The sequence below is a fragment of the Salvia splendens genome, chromosome 2, assembly GCF_004379255.2.
Source record: "Salvia splendens isolate huo1 chromosome 2, SspV2, whole genome shotgun sequence".
Taxonomy (NCBI): domain Eukaryota; kingdom Viridiplantae; phylum Streptophyta; class Magnoliopsida; order Lamiales; family Lamiaceae; genus Salvia; species Salvia splendens.
In genome coordinates this window covers 3,265,985-3,282,661 of record NC_056033.1, presented here as the reverse complement: position 1 = coordinate 3,282,661, position 16,677 = coordinate 3,265,985, and the positions used below count along the sequence as shown (strand labels likewise).

The window sequence follows — 16,677 nt, the reverse complement described above, 5'->3', positions numbered from 1 at the left end:
CATTTTTTTTATAAAATAACAACCGCTTAAGCCTACAGCTGGCGAGCTAAAATACGATATCCAAAATGTCCAACAAAAAACACAAAAAACAGGCGAAATCTAACTAACAATCTACCAAAAGAGCAAACACAAAAACACCAAGCCCAAAACCAACGAGAAAGAAAGGGAAAAAAAGAGAGGAGGGAGAGAGAGGAGAAACAGCTAGGTGTTACGTAGTGGATCTATCACGATTAAATTCTACGCCTAATAAATACTCCATTCGTCCTTGAAAATTTGTCACTTATTTCTTTTTTCGTCCATCCCTAAAAAAATTTCACCTTTAACTTTTACCATTTTTTGTAGTGGACCCCGCATTCCACTAATTCATTCTCTCTCACATTTTATTTTAAAACTAATACGAGTATATAAAAGTAGGACACACATGTCACTAACTTTTTCAACTCACTTTTTATACATTTTTAAAAACTCGTGGCTGGTCAAATGGTGCCAAATTATTAGGGACGGAGGGATGTAGTAAATTATACTTGAAAATTAAAACTCCGTAGTAAAAAATATTTAAAAATCTTAACTTCAAATAATTAACTAATTTTTGTAATTAGTACGGAACGACCTCGCATGAATTTTTTAGGTTTTAAACAACAACAATTAAGGACGATAGGGATAGCTGAATCTTAGTAGTAGTAGTAGTAGTATTTATTATGTCCCATAAAACATTTATTGTCTTTTTTTCTTCAATATTTGACGTACAAAATATATAGACTTAAAAAGTACTGATTATGGAATCACAAAGTATTAAAGTCAATACTCCACTAGCTAATTGCATAACTCCTAGATAACTATTGAAAATTTTAGAATTCATACACTTAAACAAAGACTTCTACTTGGGATAAGTAAGGAAAATGGAATTGTAAACGAATCTACGACATCTTTCAATGTGGACAAATAAAAGAAATATTCAGAAACGACTGCTTAAATATTTTATTCCTCTCAATAAAACTTGTCTGTTTCTTTTTTCTACTATCGAGAAACTCTAAATTGAATTAGTTAATTAATCCCGTCAAACCTTATTAATAACCTCAACTAGAAGATCGAAGTAGTAATCAAGCTTTAATTCTTATTTTAGCCAATTAAAGTTTGTTTAATCATCAAACGCTATTTGTTTTGAATTTTAACGGAAATTAAGTGACATTTTTTTAGACTTCACTAACACCGTAGTTCCAAATTTACCTACTTTGATTACTAATTAATTTCCAATCTAAACTGTATAAAGGGATTCTGGTTTTTGAATATTCTTAAATATTAGGTGAGCACTATATATGTGATTCTTGGTGACTGATACATAAGTAGGTGTGTTTCTATTTCACCTAAATTAAAAATAGATATAACGTTTGTATTGATCGAAATCTACTATTAAAGTGATGTAAAATAGTTGTTCCGTAATTAACTGACACGTGAGGAATGTCTGATACTATTATGCTGTGTTTGTGTTGCTAAACTAAGTATTTACTTATAAAATAAAAATAATAGTAGTATAAATAGTGGAGTAGTATAATAATTGCATGTGCATGGTCTTCGCCGTAATGAGAACGAAGGCGGACATATTTCAACTATCGAAGTGTTGACTAATTAATGAATGCTATGTATTTGTAGCAATATTTTAAAAATGTTGACGTTGCAAATAATATTGCATTACACGATTGTCCAAGCATATAAATTTTGTACCCCAAATAATAATGAAAGATTTTTTATGGTGTATTAATAATAAGGTAAAAGAAATCCAAATAAAATTGATGTATCGAATAAATGATGATAAATAAGAAAAATTAGATTAAAAAAATAAAGAGAAGAATACTAGATGAAGTGAGATCGGAGAGAAATAATTAATGTAAATGTACCTAAATAGCCCTTAAGGCAAAAAGAGGGAAAATGGTAAAATTATCTGAAATTAGTGAAAAGTACTTAAAACACTATTTTGTCTTTGCTAGGAGAATTTTGATGATGGAGTATTTATTAACGAGGTATCGAAATATGCAAACTAGCTATATTGTTCAAAAAACTTTTTTTTGGTTATTCACTCATTTTTTATAATACAAATATGATTAATTCGTTTGAAAATGACGAATAAAAAAAATTATTGTCCTCTGCAAAATTAGAACCCAATAAAACGAATTCATTGAGCAAAATAGTAAATCAACTCACCATATATCTTCACTGTTTCAGAACTGTGAATATGTTTTTTAGTTATTCAATCTAACTAATTCCTATATACTTGAATTCAATTGAGTTGAGCTAGCTAGCTGGTTCAACCCTAACTGTAATGCAATAGTATTAGTAATATTAATTACAGTAAGACAACTTATAAGAAGTACAATAATATCTGTTGGTAAATATTTTTTTTACAAATATGTAGGGACGTTAAAATAGTTTGGACTGGTGTATGGCCACGAGAAAACTGTCAAGAAATAGGTAAATAAGCATCAACAAAATCCACGACTACTTACAACGTATCCTCACCGATATTGAGACCATAATAATAAGCTAGTCGCAAATACATTTATATGCTCACGGATTTTATTTTTCCTAAATTTCATCATTACAAAAAAATAATTAAAAAAATCATTACAATGTGACAATTTCTCTGTATCTCCTCACTGTTTAGTACTTACTGCCAGATTAGATTCTTTCCATTTTTTCTTCTTTCCTGCCATTTTAATTGATTAGATTAGATTCACTTGTATAGGAAAAAAAGGTATTATTGCCTCTGTTACAGTGTTATAAACATACAAAGGTTGATTGGAAAATATATATATATATATATATATGTAGTGGTTTCAATAATAACTTTTTTTAAATGAGAAATTTGACCACGTGAAAATTTTATGAGTTATTTGATACATTATTAATATTAGTTGTAATTACAAAACATGTCGATTATTGATATTGAGTCAAAAATTGGTATTTTATGATACCAACTGATATCAATATATTTGCGCGTTGATACTATAATTCTGTGTTATGACTTAACCAAAAGTTATGCAAAGATCCATCTTGTATATAAGTAAACTTAAAAATGTGACGTAGTACTATAAATATATGACTATATAGCTAGAAGTTCCAAGAGCAAAATTGATTGTTTGAGGTTGTGAAGACGTTAAATTTTCAAATTAAAAATTGTATGTCTGAACAACTCGCCATTAATTCTAGTGTCACTTTATCAACAAACAACGATGTTTCTAGTGCCCACCACCATGTAGTGTAGTAAGATATCCATAAATGATACTACTAATATAACATCTCAAACCTCATCTCTTATTTGTATGTTTGTGGCTAGGATTTGCCTCCTATATCATAATTGTATTATACTTTTAAGATAATTATCAGGTCATTTCACTGGTAGCTGTCGATCCATATATTTTTAGTTTTTCATAAATCACAAACAATAAATCAAACTATCAAAATAGTGTAAATCTGAACCGATATCATTTCACCTGATGCATTTTTTATAAATTAAATGAATTTATTACGTAAATATACGTAAACTTCTATGAGCCATATATGTACCTATAGCAATAACTAACTCTTCAAAGTCGACTTCATTATTCCGAGAGAGTTAGTTTTAGAATGAAATTTAAAATTTGTAAATTAAAAGGAAAAGAAAAAAGCAAAAAAAAAAGGACAGAAAAGGAAAAGTACGAAACCCGTTGCGTGCTGATTTTTGCCATAACATAAACATAATGAGTGTGGTAATAATTAGAGGGGCAAAACCGGAATTCCGACGTATTCCGTTATACTTAACGGCTTCCGTCACACGGCTATAAATACGGGCTCTTTTCCCATCGCTCTGACATCTCACACTCACTAGGTGTAAAAAAAACACAGCCTGTGTTTCAGTTGGGAGTTTGAAATGGTTGCGTGAAGAAGAAGAGTGGTATCTCTGCGTTTTCTTGATAAAAATAAAAACAGTGATAATCATGGGAAGGAAAGACAGCAGCCAAGCGCAGAGGGAGAAACAGAGAGTTCAATCCGTGGTTGAGCTTCTGAAGAAACAAGCCCCCCCACTCACCATCAAACAGGTTTGCAATCACACACACTCACACCTCCCACTGTGTGTTCCTCTACAAATTGAGGCAATGTGTGAGTTTAATTTGCAGGAGAAGTTCTGCAACAATGCTTGCGTTGAGAGATTTTTGAAGGCGAAAGGAGATCATGTGAAGAAAGCGGCTAAGCAGATTAGAGCTTGTCTTGCTTGGAGAGACTCCATTGGAACTGGTACACTATTTTTTTTTTCTCTCTCTCTCCTTTTTCTTTTGCTAGTTTGAACTCAGAATCTTGCTTTTTTTCTTCTTTTTTTGGTATTTTGAAAGTGTGTTTGTAGCATGCAGTAAAGCGAAAAATTGGATAAGCACCAATATTATTATTATTTTTTTGTTTTTAATTATCACTGATTTTAATGTGATTTTATTTTGATTTTTTTGTAGATAATTTGATGGCTGATGAGTTCTCTGCTGAGCTCGCTGAGGGAGTAGCTTATGTTGCTGGCAACGACGATGAATTAAGACCTGTTGTGGTAATTACTAGTATTATTTTTTATTTTCTCTTTTTTTTTCGTTTGTTATATTAGTATTAATTTCTTTACGCAAATTTGATGTATATGTTGCTCAAATTTCAGATATTTCGAATCAAGCAGGATTACCAGAAATTCCATTCTCAAAAACTGTAAGTTGATCACCAGCAGCTTAGATTTTAGTTTTCCACTAAATGATTTTTCATGCTTAATTAGTGGAGTAGTAATTTTTTTTTTTGTTTTTTCTCAATATAGGTTTACCAGGTTGCTAGTGTTCACACTAGAAGTTGCAATTCAAACTATGGCAAAAAATGTTGACCAATTTGTTATCCTCTTTGATGCCAGTAAGTCTCCATTTTTTGAAAGTTTAGTCTGTATGTATGTGTATGCATATGGGGATAGATTGAGAATAAAATTAATTTGGTGGAAAAATGAAAGTATTTAGGTGTAGAAAAAAAAATGAAAGTATTTAAAGTTATCAACACATACTCTGTCAAACCAAATCAGAAACACAGCTTTTATCCAGAGTTTGGGAGCAGCAATGAATGTGCATATTCCTATATGCCTGGGGATTCCACAACCACTTCAAAATCACTCCGAAAATACCCTTTAACACACACTTTATGCTAAAATTAATAACATGATTTAATTTCCCATGTCACGCCTAATTATTATAATTAATGTTAAAATCACATTAGCAGCAGTTGATATTATGTCGGAAAGCAGGCATATGATGTCTGAAACTTTTTCAGAAATTGCCTGGAGTGCCCCTGTGGTGTCACGGTCACGCTTGGGGTGTATAGGGGTGTTTCTGGTAGTTGATTATTTTTTACTAAAAAGTGATGTTATTCTCTTTACCTTATGTCAGAATGATCCAATCACCCAACAGCGATTTGAATTTCTCTTGACCTTCTTTAATACTACTTAGTAACATGATTATTGGATTTTTGGGAGTTTGTTAATATTCTTGTTGACTAATGTGCATTATTGCAGGCTTTTTCAGGTCAGCCTCTTCTTTTATGAACATGTTACTAGCAACATTAAAGATTCTTGGTGATCAATATCCTGGCCGCCTTCACAAGGCATTTGTTATTGATCCTCCTTCTCTGTTTTCCTATCTTTGGAAGGTTTGTGTGATTAATTTGTGGAATACTTAATTTTTTAATAGTGAAATGGTAGTAATGATTGTAATGTGATTGTCATGTAGGGTGTGAAGCCGTTCGTCGAGTTGTCATCGTCGGCCGCGATAGTGTCGTCCATCGACTTTGAGGAATCGATCGAATTCAACGACTTGAGTTGCTACCCACGCGCTGCCTCCCTCCGGTTCGATCCCTCGACCGCGGCCAAGCTCGGCTCGTGCTCCTCCTCTCGATTCTCGTTCACCGTCTCGCACCATCTCGACTCGTTGAAGCCTTGGTACCTATCTTTCGGGGACACGTCTGTGTCCAAGGTGGGCCCTGCAAACCACCCCGTTGCATTCTCGGGTCCCGCCATCTCACCGCTCAACGCTAGGTCGTACTCCTTTGCTTCGCCGGTTGCAAGAGGGCCACACGACAGCTTCGACGTGGGTAGGAAGGGCATGTTCCCGTCGACGCCAATGCCGCAAAGGACTCAGAAATTGGACTTTGACCCGTCCACGATCCGCCACCCGAGGACTCCGAACCCTTCGTTCCTAAAATCGCCGGCCCTATTCTTCCGGAGGGACTCCCAACCGAGCCGGGTTGAGAAGTCTCGTGATTCATTCACCCCGTTCGTAAAGTTCTACCGAAGGCCTTATGATGAGATGATCTACAGATCGAAGATGAGGCCCCCTCTTGGCGGCCTCATCTCGATCGTTTCGCCTCAACTAAGACGCAACCGACACATCTCGATGTCGCAAAGGTTTTGAAGTTTCTATAAAGGAAAATAGTACATACTAGAATCTTCAATTAACCCCAAAAAGGTGTCTTACATCATTTATTGAATATTGTTTTGCCTAAATCTTGGAAGATCAAAAGGAAATGTTATTGCATAGTACACTATTTTTGTGTCAAAATGTGTGTAAAGAAAAGACTGCGTGCAATGTGGGATGTGAAATGTCGTGCAATAAATATTAATGTCGCTCTAGTGCTACACTTGATTTGAGCAATTGGCAAAAAAGAAAAGACAGCGTCGAAATAAGAAATCGTGGTCAAAACGGTGAACACATAAATGTTCTCACTTTATTTATTTTTTTCCCTATGTTTAATTTATTACTACTTCAATTTTTTTTCGACCTGGACATGCCTATTGGGTTGAGTTTGTGATATCAATTATATTTGTAATTAGGGGCGGACACAGAAATCGTCACTTATAGGGGCTATTTTATAAAAAAAATTATTTAAACTATATTCATATATTATTTAGCTAATATATATAAGGGCTTTTGTATAAGAATTTGCATAAAATTAGTATAAATTAATAAAATTTACAAAGAAAAAATATTTTAAAATCATGTTTATTAGGGGGGGCTTAAGCCCCTAGACCCTCCTATGTGTGTCCGCCCATGCTAATATATTTTTCCATACCCCATTTTCATCGTATATTATGTTTGTTTGATTTTTTCCTTTTTCTTTTGGACAAAATGCAAGAAACAAAATGTTGATTACAGAGACTTCAAGATCAATAGTTATCTTGTCTTAACATTATTGATAAAAAAAACCGCCATTTTCTTTAAAGAAATTAATGTTCCAATGTTTGAAAATATGATTTTATATTTTTAGAACCAATTAAATTAACTTAATTACATATTTAATTATACTCCATGATTATGATGTATAATGATACAAACCGATGAACCATCTCCAAACTTTATATACAAAACCTTATATTCGTGCTTTTCCCATTTGAAAATTAATAATGGTGATTTTATTTATAAAGTTATGGTATGTGTACTATCCATGGAGCACCTGTAATTACTAAAGTTAATTATAGTTTGAATAACTAAAAATTTGACCTTATGTTTGAAACCCATCTCCTTGTAAGATTGTTATCGTAGTATGTGGTGGTGATCAATATTTTAATAAAAATGTTGGTTTCAACAATGGCAGGGTATTTGGTAGGAATAAATGTGTCTTTTTTGCTGTTTGTAAGCGAAAGTCAAATTCGAACAGATTAATATTTTCACATTATTATAAAGTAAAAACCATATAGGGAACTGAAATTTTTACACACAAAAATTTGCAAAGCACACTAGAATACACACACTTGCACCCATTAGAGAAAACGCAGTTTTGTGACTTATATATCTGTCCTTAACCAATCAAGGCACTTTTAGTGATTAAATCTTGTGTATTTTTCTCCACTGTTGTGAGATATTGGTTTGTATTTTAGGTTGTGGTTAATTTGATATGGACAAAACTTCTTCTGGTAATTTGTGTTTCTTTATTCATTTTGTGGAAAAAAGTGGTATTTCTTCGCTTATTTCTAAGAGTTATTAATCACTGGAGAAATTGTCAAACTGTCATGGATTATTTTTTGTACTATCTCTGGTTTGAATTTTGGTTTTTTGTGGTTTGTTTTGTAATGAGGCAGACAGACTCTACAGTATTGTTAATCCTTGAAAGTGACATGGAAAATTAAGTGGTTAGACTATACTCTTAATAGATGGAGTATATATATGCATCTATTTTTTATATGTACAGAGTAGTATAAAAATCAAAATCTAACTAATTTCCTTCTTATTTAGAAACTTAATACCTAAAAATGAATCTTTTGCATTGTCTATGTAAATTTCATTTTTAGCGCATCAAATTACTCACGTTTTGAACGGATATAGCAAATGTATACTGTACTAGCATACTAACAATAAGAAAATAACATTCATATATGGGTAAATTAACGTAAAAACTCATTTTTATGGTGAAAACTAAAAATTGAACAATGGTAGTACAAAGTTACATCCTTCATTGTGAAATTAATTGCACATTAACAATGATGATTAAATTAAATTTTCTCCCCTAAAGGATTTGAATCATGCATGTGCCGGGCATATCCAATGAGGAGATATATCCTCCATAGATCTTCGTGATCGATGGATTAACTATAGTTCTTAGTTGTCAATTGTCATTTTGAATGATTAAAGTACATAATGTAATATTGATGATGGATGGCGTTAATTTTAAAAACTTTCGTAATAAAAGTATATGGTGGATGAATTTTCTAACTAGATCAATTTTTGCACTTGGGTTTGAACATTTTGTTTGTATTCATTCATCTTTTATTCATTGATTTTGTGTGTTTGTTAATTAATTCTATATGTTACAGACCTAATAAGTTGAGATGGATATAGACCTATGAATTGTTAGGATCGTCGACTGTAACATTAGTTTGATATTGTCCGCTTTGGGTCAAGCCCGCACGGATTTGTTTTTGGGTCACTCCCAAAAGGCCTCAAACTAATTGGGGTTGGACAGGAATTATATACACCTTCCAACTTCCCTCACTCATCCGATGTGGGATGAGTTTGTAACCCAACAAACCTCCCTTCAAACCGAGACCACATCGGGAACGCAGTCGACACGAACATGGAAACCCCCCTCAAACCGAGACCACATCGGGAACGCAGTCGACACGAACATGGGTTGTTCCAGCCCTGGCCCCTGGGTCATCCTGGGCCCGACTCTAACTCTGAGTCCTTCAGGGCCCGACCCTAACCGGGGCTCATCCAGGCACAACCCATAGCCACCTGAGCTCTGATACCACTTGTTAGGATCGTCGACTGCAACATTAGTTTGATATTGTCCGCTTTGGGTCAAGCCCGCACGGATTTGTTTTTGGATCACTCCCAAAAGGCCTCAAACTAATTGGGGTTGGACAGGAATTATATACACCTTCCAACTTCCCTCACTCATCCGATGTGGGATGGGTTTGTAACCCAACATGAATGTGGACTCAATTATATTCTATTAATTATTAGTTGCCACTAGTTCTACATTCTCTAATTTGTCTTTATTACTTTCTCGTGACCTCACTGATATTAACTACTACTATGCTGATTTAACTATGTAGGTCCAATTAATCACAGGATCTCTATTGTTTTGGACATATTATAGCCAATTTGTGAGGTTATATAGATTACAAACCGCTAGCTATACCTATGCTTAGGGATTAAGTAATAGGAGATATTATTTTACACCGATAAATATATTAATCTTATAATATATATAGGGGGTGTTCGGTTTGCAAGATTGTATCCGGGATTAAATTTGTAGTGTGTTTCGTTCATGATATTCAACCCCACAACTCAATCCTATATGAATAATCATGGGATAGTTAGTCATAGCTAACCTCCTATGACTAAAATAATCTCACAACTTAATCATAGATTGCATCTTGGTATTATTTTATCTTGGAAACCGAACACCAAGATAAAGTAGAAAAAGTAGCATTGTTTTAATTTTATTCAGACACTTCCTTTATTTCATGGCTTAAAATGGAATCTGGACTAACAATTGTTTCATTTTTGGCTGGATCAGATCTCAATTTAATAGTCATGGGCTGATTTAATTATCTAGAACCATGGCCCATAATATGCGACTTTGGACTTATCATTGGCCCAATTTAAAGCCACTCACTGATTTATTACTTTTAGCATGTTTACACTTTACGTAAAGGATTTCAAATTGAATTACATTTCTTTATTTTCTTAAATGTGGAAAATCATAAAATGAAATGAGCAGATACGCCTTTCCTTTTAGATTAAACATCATCATATTAATCAACTTTTGGTTAACCAAATAAACATCTTAAACATCTAAAAATCAGCCCTAATACAATAGGTGATATTGAAGTTTATGGAATATCATAATATATATAAGCAACACAGTTGCAAAATAAAATCAATTTAAAAGGTAGAATTGAAATTTGTGAAAAAAATGTTCAACAACAGGAAATGAACGTTTTTTGGGGTGACTCATTAACAATAGTTGGTAAATTTACTGCACTACTTTCATTTTTCTTTTGTTTATATCATGTTTATTATTGTCCTTGATTATCAGTGTTTAATTTTTGAAGTTTATATTAAGTGTTATTGGCCTTAAGGACTTTGATAAATAAATACACATTTATTCAACTCTTTAAAAATCTAATAGAATGTCAATATTTGTATTTACTGTTCTTATTTTTTACACTCATTACATTACAACCTCACATTTTAAATTACTACTATAAGTTTATATAGAATGTCCATATTTAAATTTGCTAGTCATTTGACGTTTTCTATTGAATAAGTGGTTTTTGATAGACCCCACTTTGTAAAAAACAAAGTAGTAGTAGTATTAATTTCGCAGAGTTTGGACTCGGTCGTATGTGGCACGATTAGCAAGTCTTCTTTGAAGACTTCTTTTTTTTGCTTTCAATGGTTGTTATTAGCTATATCATTCCTTCCACTTAAACTATTTTACAGTACTAGTAATTTTTAAAATAAGTGTCACAGTGATAATAGAACAGAGGGAGTAGTATTTTTTATAATCATAAGATAAAGAGTAATTAAGACATACTATTGCTCTCCCAAACTACATATTTGACTATATCTATCTAATCAAACAGTATTACTAAATTTAATCCAATTTAATTCATCAAATCGAACATTGGGTAAATGTGGCAGCTATGAAGCTGATATTTCCTTGTAGACCCAAAATGGAGACACCCTTATAAATATATGTAATAAACTCATATGTATAACAATGAAAAATTGGAGAAAAAGATTAGCAAATAAGAGCATCCACAATAGCTTTCGCCCCGCCATAGCCCAGCCACAAACTCCTCCTGCCACATCATCAGGACAATCAAATAGCCCAGCAATAGCCTAGCCACGTCACTCAAAATTATATAAAACAAATAATTGATAATCACACAAAATACGGGATTAAATTTACGACACAGATACGGAAAAATTCAATAATAATATTAAAGTTTAAAAACGTACATTAATTAAAAAAACACACGTCATTAAAATTAAAATAATATTACAACATCCTCATTAATGAGTTTGTCCCACATCAAAAGTGGAACATAAAAGATTCAAGGATGTCTCTATAAAAGAGAAACAACCAAGAATGATTTCGTCCCACATCGAAAGTGGAACATAAAACATTCAAGGATGTCTCTATAAAAGCGAAACAACCAAGAATGAGTTTGTCTCACATCGAAAGTGGAACATAAAACATCGAAAGTGGAACATAAAACATTCAAGGATGTCTCTATAAAAGAGAAACGACCAAGAATGAGTTTGTCCCACATCGAAAGTGGAACATAAAACATTCAAGGATGTCTCTATAAAAGAGAAACAACCAAGAATGAGTTTGTCTCACATCGAAAGTGGAACATAAAACATTCAAGGATGTCTCTATAAAAGAGAAACGACCAAGAATGAGTTTGTCCAACATCGAAACTAGAACATAAAACATTCACGGATGTCTCTATAAAAGAGAAACAACCAAGAATGAGTTTCATAAAAAAAACATTAAATAAAAAAAGATTAAAATTTCCGCTCGAAATTGCTCGCCGATCGGGAGCCTGCAATGGCGGCGAGCGGACCGGCAAGCGCATCGCTCAGCGCTCGCGAATCGACATGCGCTCGCTGATTTTTCACTGAAATGGCGCTCGCCGGTTATAATGGTTCGGCGAGCGAACCGGCTAGCGCTGGAGATCGGCTAGCCGGTCCGCTCGCCGCTATTGTGGATGCTCTAAAAGGACAAAGGGCTGTAAAGCTACTTGCTTTAATTTCACAACAGCTTTCATTACATGCACTTTTCTTCGCTGCCAACATTTTTTTAGATAATTATCAAGCCTTGGGATGTTATATGTTTACGTTTTTTCTCTATACTTATATAATTATATTACCTACTTGACACAGGCAATACATCTTTTTCTGAATATTTTATTTATTTATTTTTACATGTATTAAGAAAAAAATAATACTACGATGAATTACTCACATAGAGAAAAATATGAAGCTGAGTTAGACCCTCATTTATTTATTACCAAGCACATGTAAATTTCTACAATATTCGTAACAAAATAAGTTATAGTATAGTAAATCCCAAATTGCATAATTGCATAAAATAAAATCAATGTGATTTGGGAGGATTTGGGTTTTCTGGTTGATTATAGAAATCCAAGATATTATTCCACCTAGTAGGCTCGTTTTGTCACATATGTAGCACACCTTTTTACCTTTGAAAATTTTCTTGTTAAATTTGGCTTTTTTTAAGCCCGGTCAATTCAGCAAAAAAATCAATTAGTTGGTTGAATGCAACCTATGAAATATTTGGTTTTATTCATCCTCTTTTATTATAAAGAAACAAAAATGCTTTCAATCCAACAAAAAGAGAATTTAATGAGAAGAATATTATACTCCTACACAATAAAAACCTAATATCTGATCAGATACAATCGACTAACTACGTAATAAGAGAAAAACCTAATATCTGATCAGATACAATCGAGTAACACCAATAACCCACACACATAAAACTAAAGAAACCAAATCAGCACAGAGACAACTAAGAAACATTAATGAATCCGTTGACCGGGACACACATAAAAAGAACCAAGTTTCACATAAAGGAGATAACCTATTAGAGCATCCGTAATGGTGCGGATATCCCGACGGACTTTCCAAAAAACACCTCCTGCCATGTTATAAGGACTTCCCACTGCACTTCCACGTCATAAGGACATCCCACTGCACAATGACGGACATCCCCAAGGATAGGCATGTACAAACCGAACCGGACCACCGGTTAACCGGCGGTTCGGAACCGCCGGTTCACAAACCAAAACCGGTGACGAAGGTTCGAACCGGATGGCGGTTCGGCGGTTCAAGCGGGCTGTTCAGGTTCAAAAAAATCGTGAACCGTAACCGGCAGTTCAAAACCGCCGGTTCACCGGTTCAAACAGGCGGTTCAGCGGTTCCAACAGTAGGATTCCGGCTAGGCCGTAGGTTTTCAGGCTAGGTGTGCAGAAAAACCGACGGTTTTTGGCAGAAACCGCCGGTTTCCGACTGTTCGGGACCTTTTTCAGGTGGCAGCGTATATGTGGCAGTGTATAGGCCTGAAAACTAGTTAGAAACGACAGGTTTTCGGTCAGAAACCAGCGGTTTCAATCAGAAACCGTGGACTGAACCGCCGGTTCAGTCCGAAACTGCCGGTTCAGGCGGTAAACCGGCCCAAATTTGAAATTTGAATTTTTTTTTATTTCTTCTAATTTTACTCCTATAAATACCCTACTCCCCCCATAATTTTTACTCACCTCATTCTTGTGTTAACAAGGATTCCTTCTCAATCTCAATTTCTCTATTCTCTACCTCATTCTCTCTAATTGCTCAAGTTGTTTACTATTATATTTGTTGTTATGTTCGTAATTTACCATTTATACAATATTTCATATTTCATACTACTTTCATTTTGCATTATGTCTTCTTCTCGTGGTGGACCGGGACGTGGTGATCGGGGCAAAGGAATTTTCCAAGATCAAAGTAGTCGTCCCCAAAAATCAAAGCGACCTAGTCGTCGAGAAGTTATGGAAGAGGTTTTCCGAGTGGCGGCTGAACGCATGCAAGTAAGTTCTAAAAAATAAAATTATTTTTACAATTCATAATTTCATAAGATTGAGTTTTTTAATTTTTTTTGTGTTCCTAATTAAAACTTCAACTTATTTAATATTTATAGATAGAAGAAGATCATAGGACCACCATGCTACTAGCTCAAATGCATCAAGGTGGGTGGGGGGACGGTGGTAGTTCCCAACAACAAGATGACGAGTACGACGTGACTATATCGTCGGCCTTGGACAACAATGATGATAGATCTCGTTCTCGTATTCCGTCTAGCATCGGCGGAAATGAGGACATGCATCCCCCTCCACCCACTAAAAAAACATTGAAATCTGATATTTTTGTTAAACACTACAAGAAGGTCCCGGTGGTAATTCCAAGTCCTAATGATCCGCTTTCTCAAGAACAAACATCGGCGTTTCATGCATATTGTAACTATTGTGATAAAGTCTACAAATATGCGAGTGGTGGGGGATATGGCACCCTCCGTCGTCATTTGATGACAAAGCATCCGGAAGAATGTGGCACTGCCGCTACCCAAACCCAACTAAACTTCCAACCCGGTGGCTTAGGTTCGTCAGGTACGCCTCTTTTTAAATGTGATCCTAAAAATTTTGCTGACGTTATGACTAGATGGGCTGCAATGAAGCATTTTCCTTTTAATGTTTATGATGATAAAAAATTTGAGGTTACTATGCAAAGTGGTATGAACGTAGCTGTCAAAAGAGTAGGTCGAATGACCGTTCAATAAACTACCGTTCGACAATGTTTGGAGAAAAAAGTTGAATTATCACGTTATTTACTCAACTTGGGACACAAAGTGAACATTTGCTCAGATGTATGAACTGATTCTTTTAATAGACATTCATACATGGGCATTACGATTCACTTTGTGGACAATAGTTGGACTTTGAACAAGCGTTTGATTGGTTTTAGAGAATTTGAGACACAACACACTGAACCCGAAATTGCTTCTTTAATTATTCAAGTTTTGAATGAATTTCAATTATGCAATAAGATATTTTCTGTTGGTTTTGATAATGCAACTGCTAACACTGTAAGTATTAATGACTTGATTGCGGCTTGTGCTTCGGTTATTGGTGGTAAGTATTTTCATCAAAGATGCATATGTCATATTTTGAATTTATGTGTACAAGATGCGCTTGAATTATGGCAAAAGCATGTTAGTCATATTAGAACTGCAGTTAGATTAATCCATCAAAAGCCGCCTATTGTCAAAGCTTGGAAGAAGTATTGCCATCAAAAGAAGGTAAGATATAAGAATTTTACCATGGATGTGTCTCATAGATGGAATTCGACATATCATTGTCTGAATTCTACTTTGGGGCATAAAGATTCTTTGTGTGATTTTTTTAGAACCTATCCCGTTTCTGATTTATATCTGTCGCATAGTTGTTGGGATCATAGCGTGAGTTTATTTAAATTGTTCAAATATTTCAAAAATGCGACCGTTGAATTATCGGGTGTTTATTATTGCACTGTTGTTCGTGTTTTAGAGCATTGCATGTATAATATATCACTTGGTTTTAAAACTGCGATGAAAAATGTTTATTCTTCTCCTGAATTGATGTGTGTTTTATATTATATGATTGACAAATGGCTTAAGTATTTCAACAAGATTCCAACGGTGTTTTTTACTGCAAAGGTCTTGGATCCAAAATGGAAATTAGCCGGTACCTCCAGGTTTTTAGATTTTTATTATAACAATTTAAGTTCTATTGATCTTGGTCCACTTCAAGCATTGCAAACGGATACCAATGACCAATGGGGAGTAAACCTAACCGAAACATTTCAAATAAACCTCCCGGACCGGTCAGTTGTCCAATAAACCTTCGAGTTTAACTTGCGTGCTCTCTACACCGAATATGAAACCAAGTATAACAGTACCCACCAAGTCAGAAGACCTACCCCTCCTCAACAACATAATTTTGGCTTCGCATTTCAAACTGATTATGATGACCCCGACGCGCAATCCCAATTAGCCGACCTATACAGCTACAGCACCGGCGGAAGGTCGACCACATGTATGGTAAGTGAGTTAAATTTATATTTCGATTCACTCTTTTCTTTTGGTGATGAAGGTCCTACTCCTCCTGCCCAAATCGACGTCCTCGATTGGTGGGGAACACACGAGAAAGATTTTCCCATACTTGCGTCAATGGCCAAGGAGATTTTTTCAGTTCCGGCTTCCACTGTCGCCGTCGAGTCCGCTTTCAGTGTTGGATCACGTGTGTTGGATGAATCAAGAAGTAAGCTCTTCGCGAAAAATATGGAAGCTGTGATGTTACTTGATGATTGGGCCAAAGCTGACGTCAGAGAACAAGAAAATGATTAGGATGATCGTCAGGAGGAATCACAAGAAGATTTCACCGGGGATGAATCGCAGGCCAACCGTCAACCACTGGCCAAGCCAAATAGGTAAGTAAGGTAAGAGAACTACGTGGGCTTTGATTCCCTAATGCAAATGAGCATTGTGGATACGTAGACACCTCAACTTAAATTTTAAATTTAAGTG

General features: G+C 34.7%; 1 protein-coding gene across 1 annotated transcript; it reads left to right on the top strand.

Annotated features, from left to right (window-relative positions):
- The first annotated feature begins 3,860 nt into the window (after positions 1–3,860).
- On the top strand, positions 3,861–6,599 carry LOC121759491. Its single transcript, XM_042155091.1, has 7 exons — positions 3,861–4,073; positions 4,152–4,269; positions 4,479–4,567; positions 4,670–4,716; positions 4,820–4,908; positions 5,558–5,691; positions 5,772–6,599. The coding sequence occupies exons 1-7, from the start codon at positions 3,972–3,974 to the stop codon at positions 6,450–6,452; spliced, it is 1,260 nt and encodes a 419-aa protein (XP_042011025.1). The 5' UTR covers positions 3,861–3,971; the 3' UTR covers positions 6,453–6,599.
- The last annotated feature ends 10,078 nt before the right edge of the window (positions 6,600–16,677 follow it).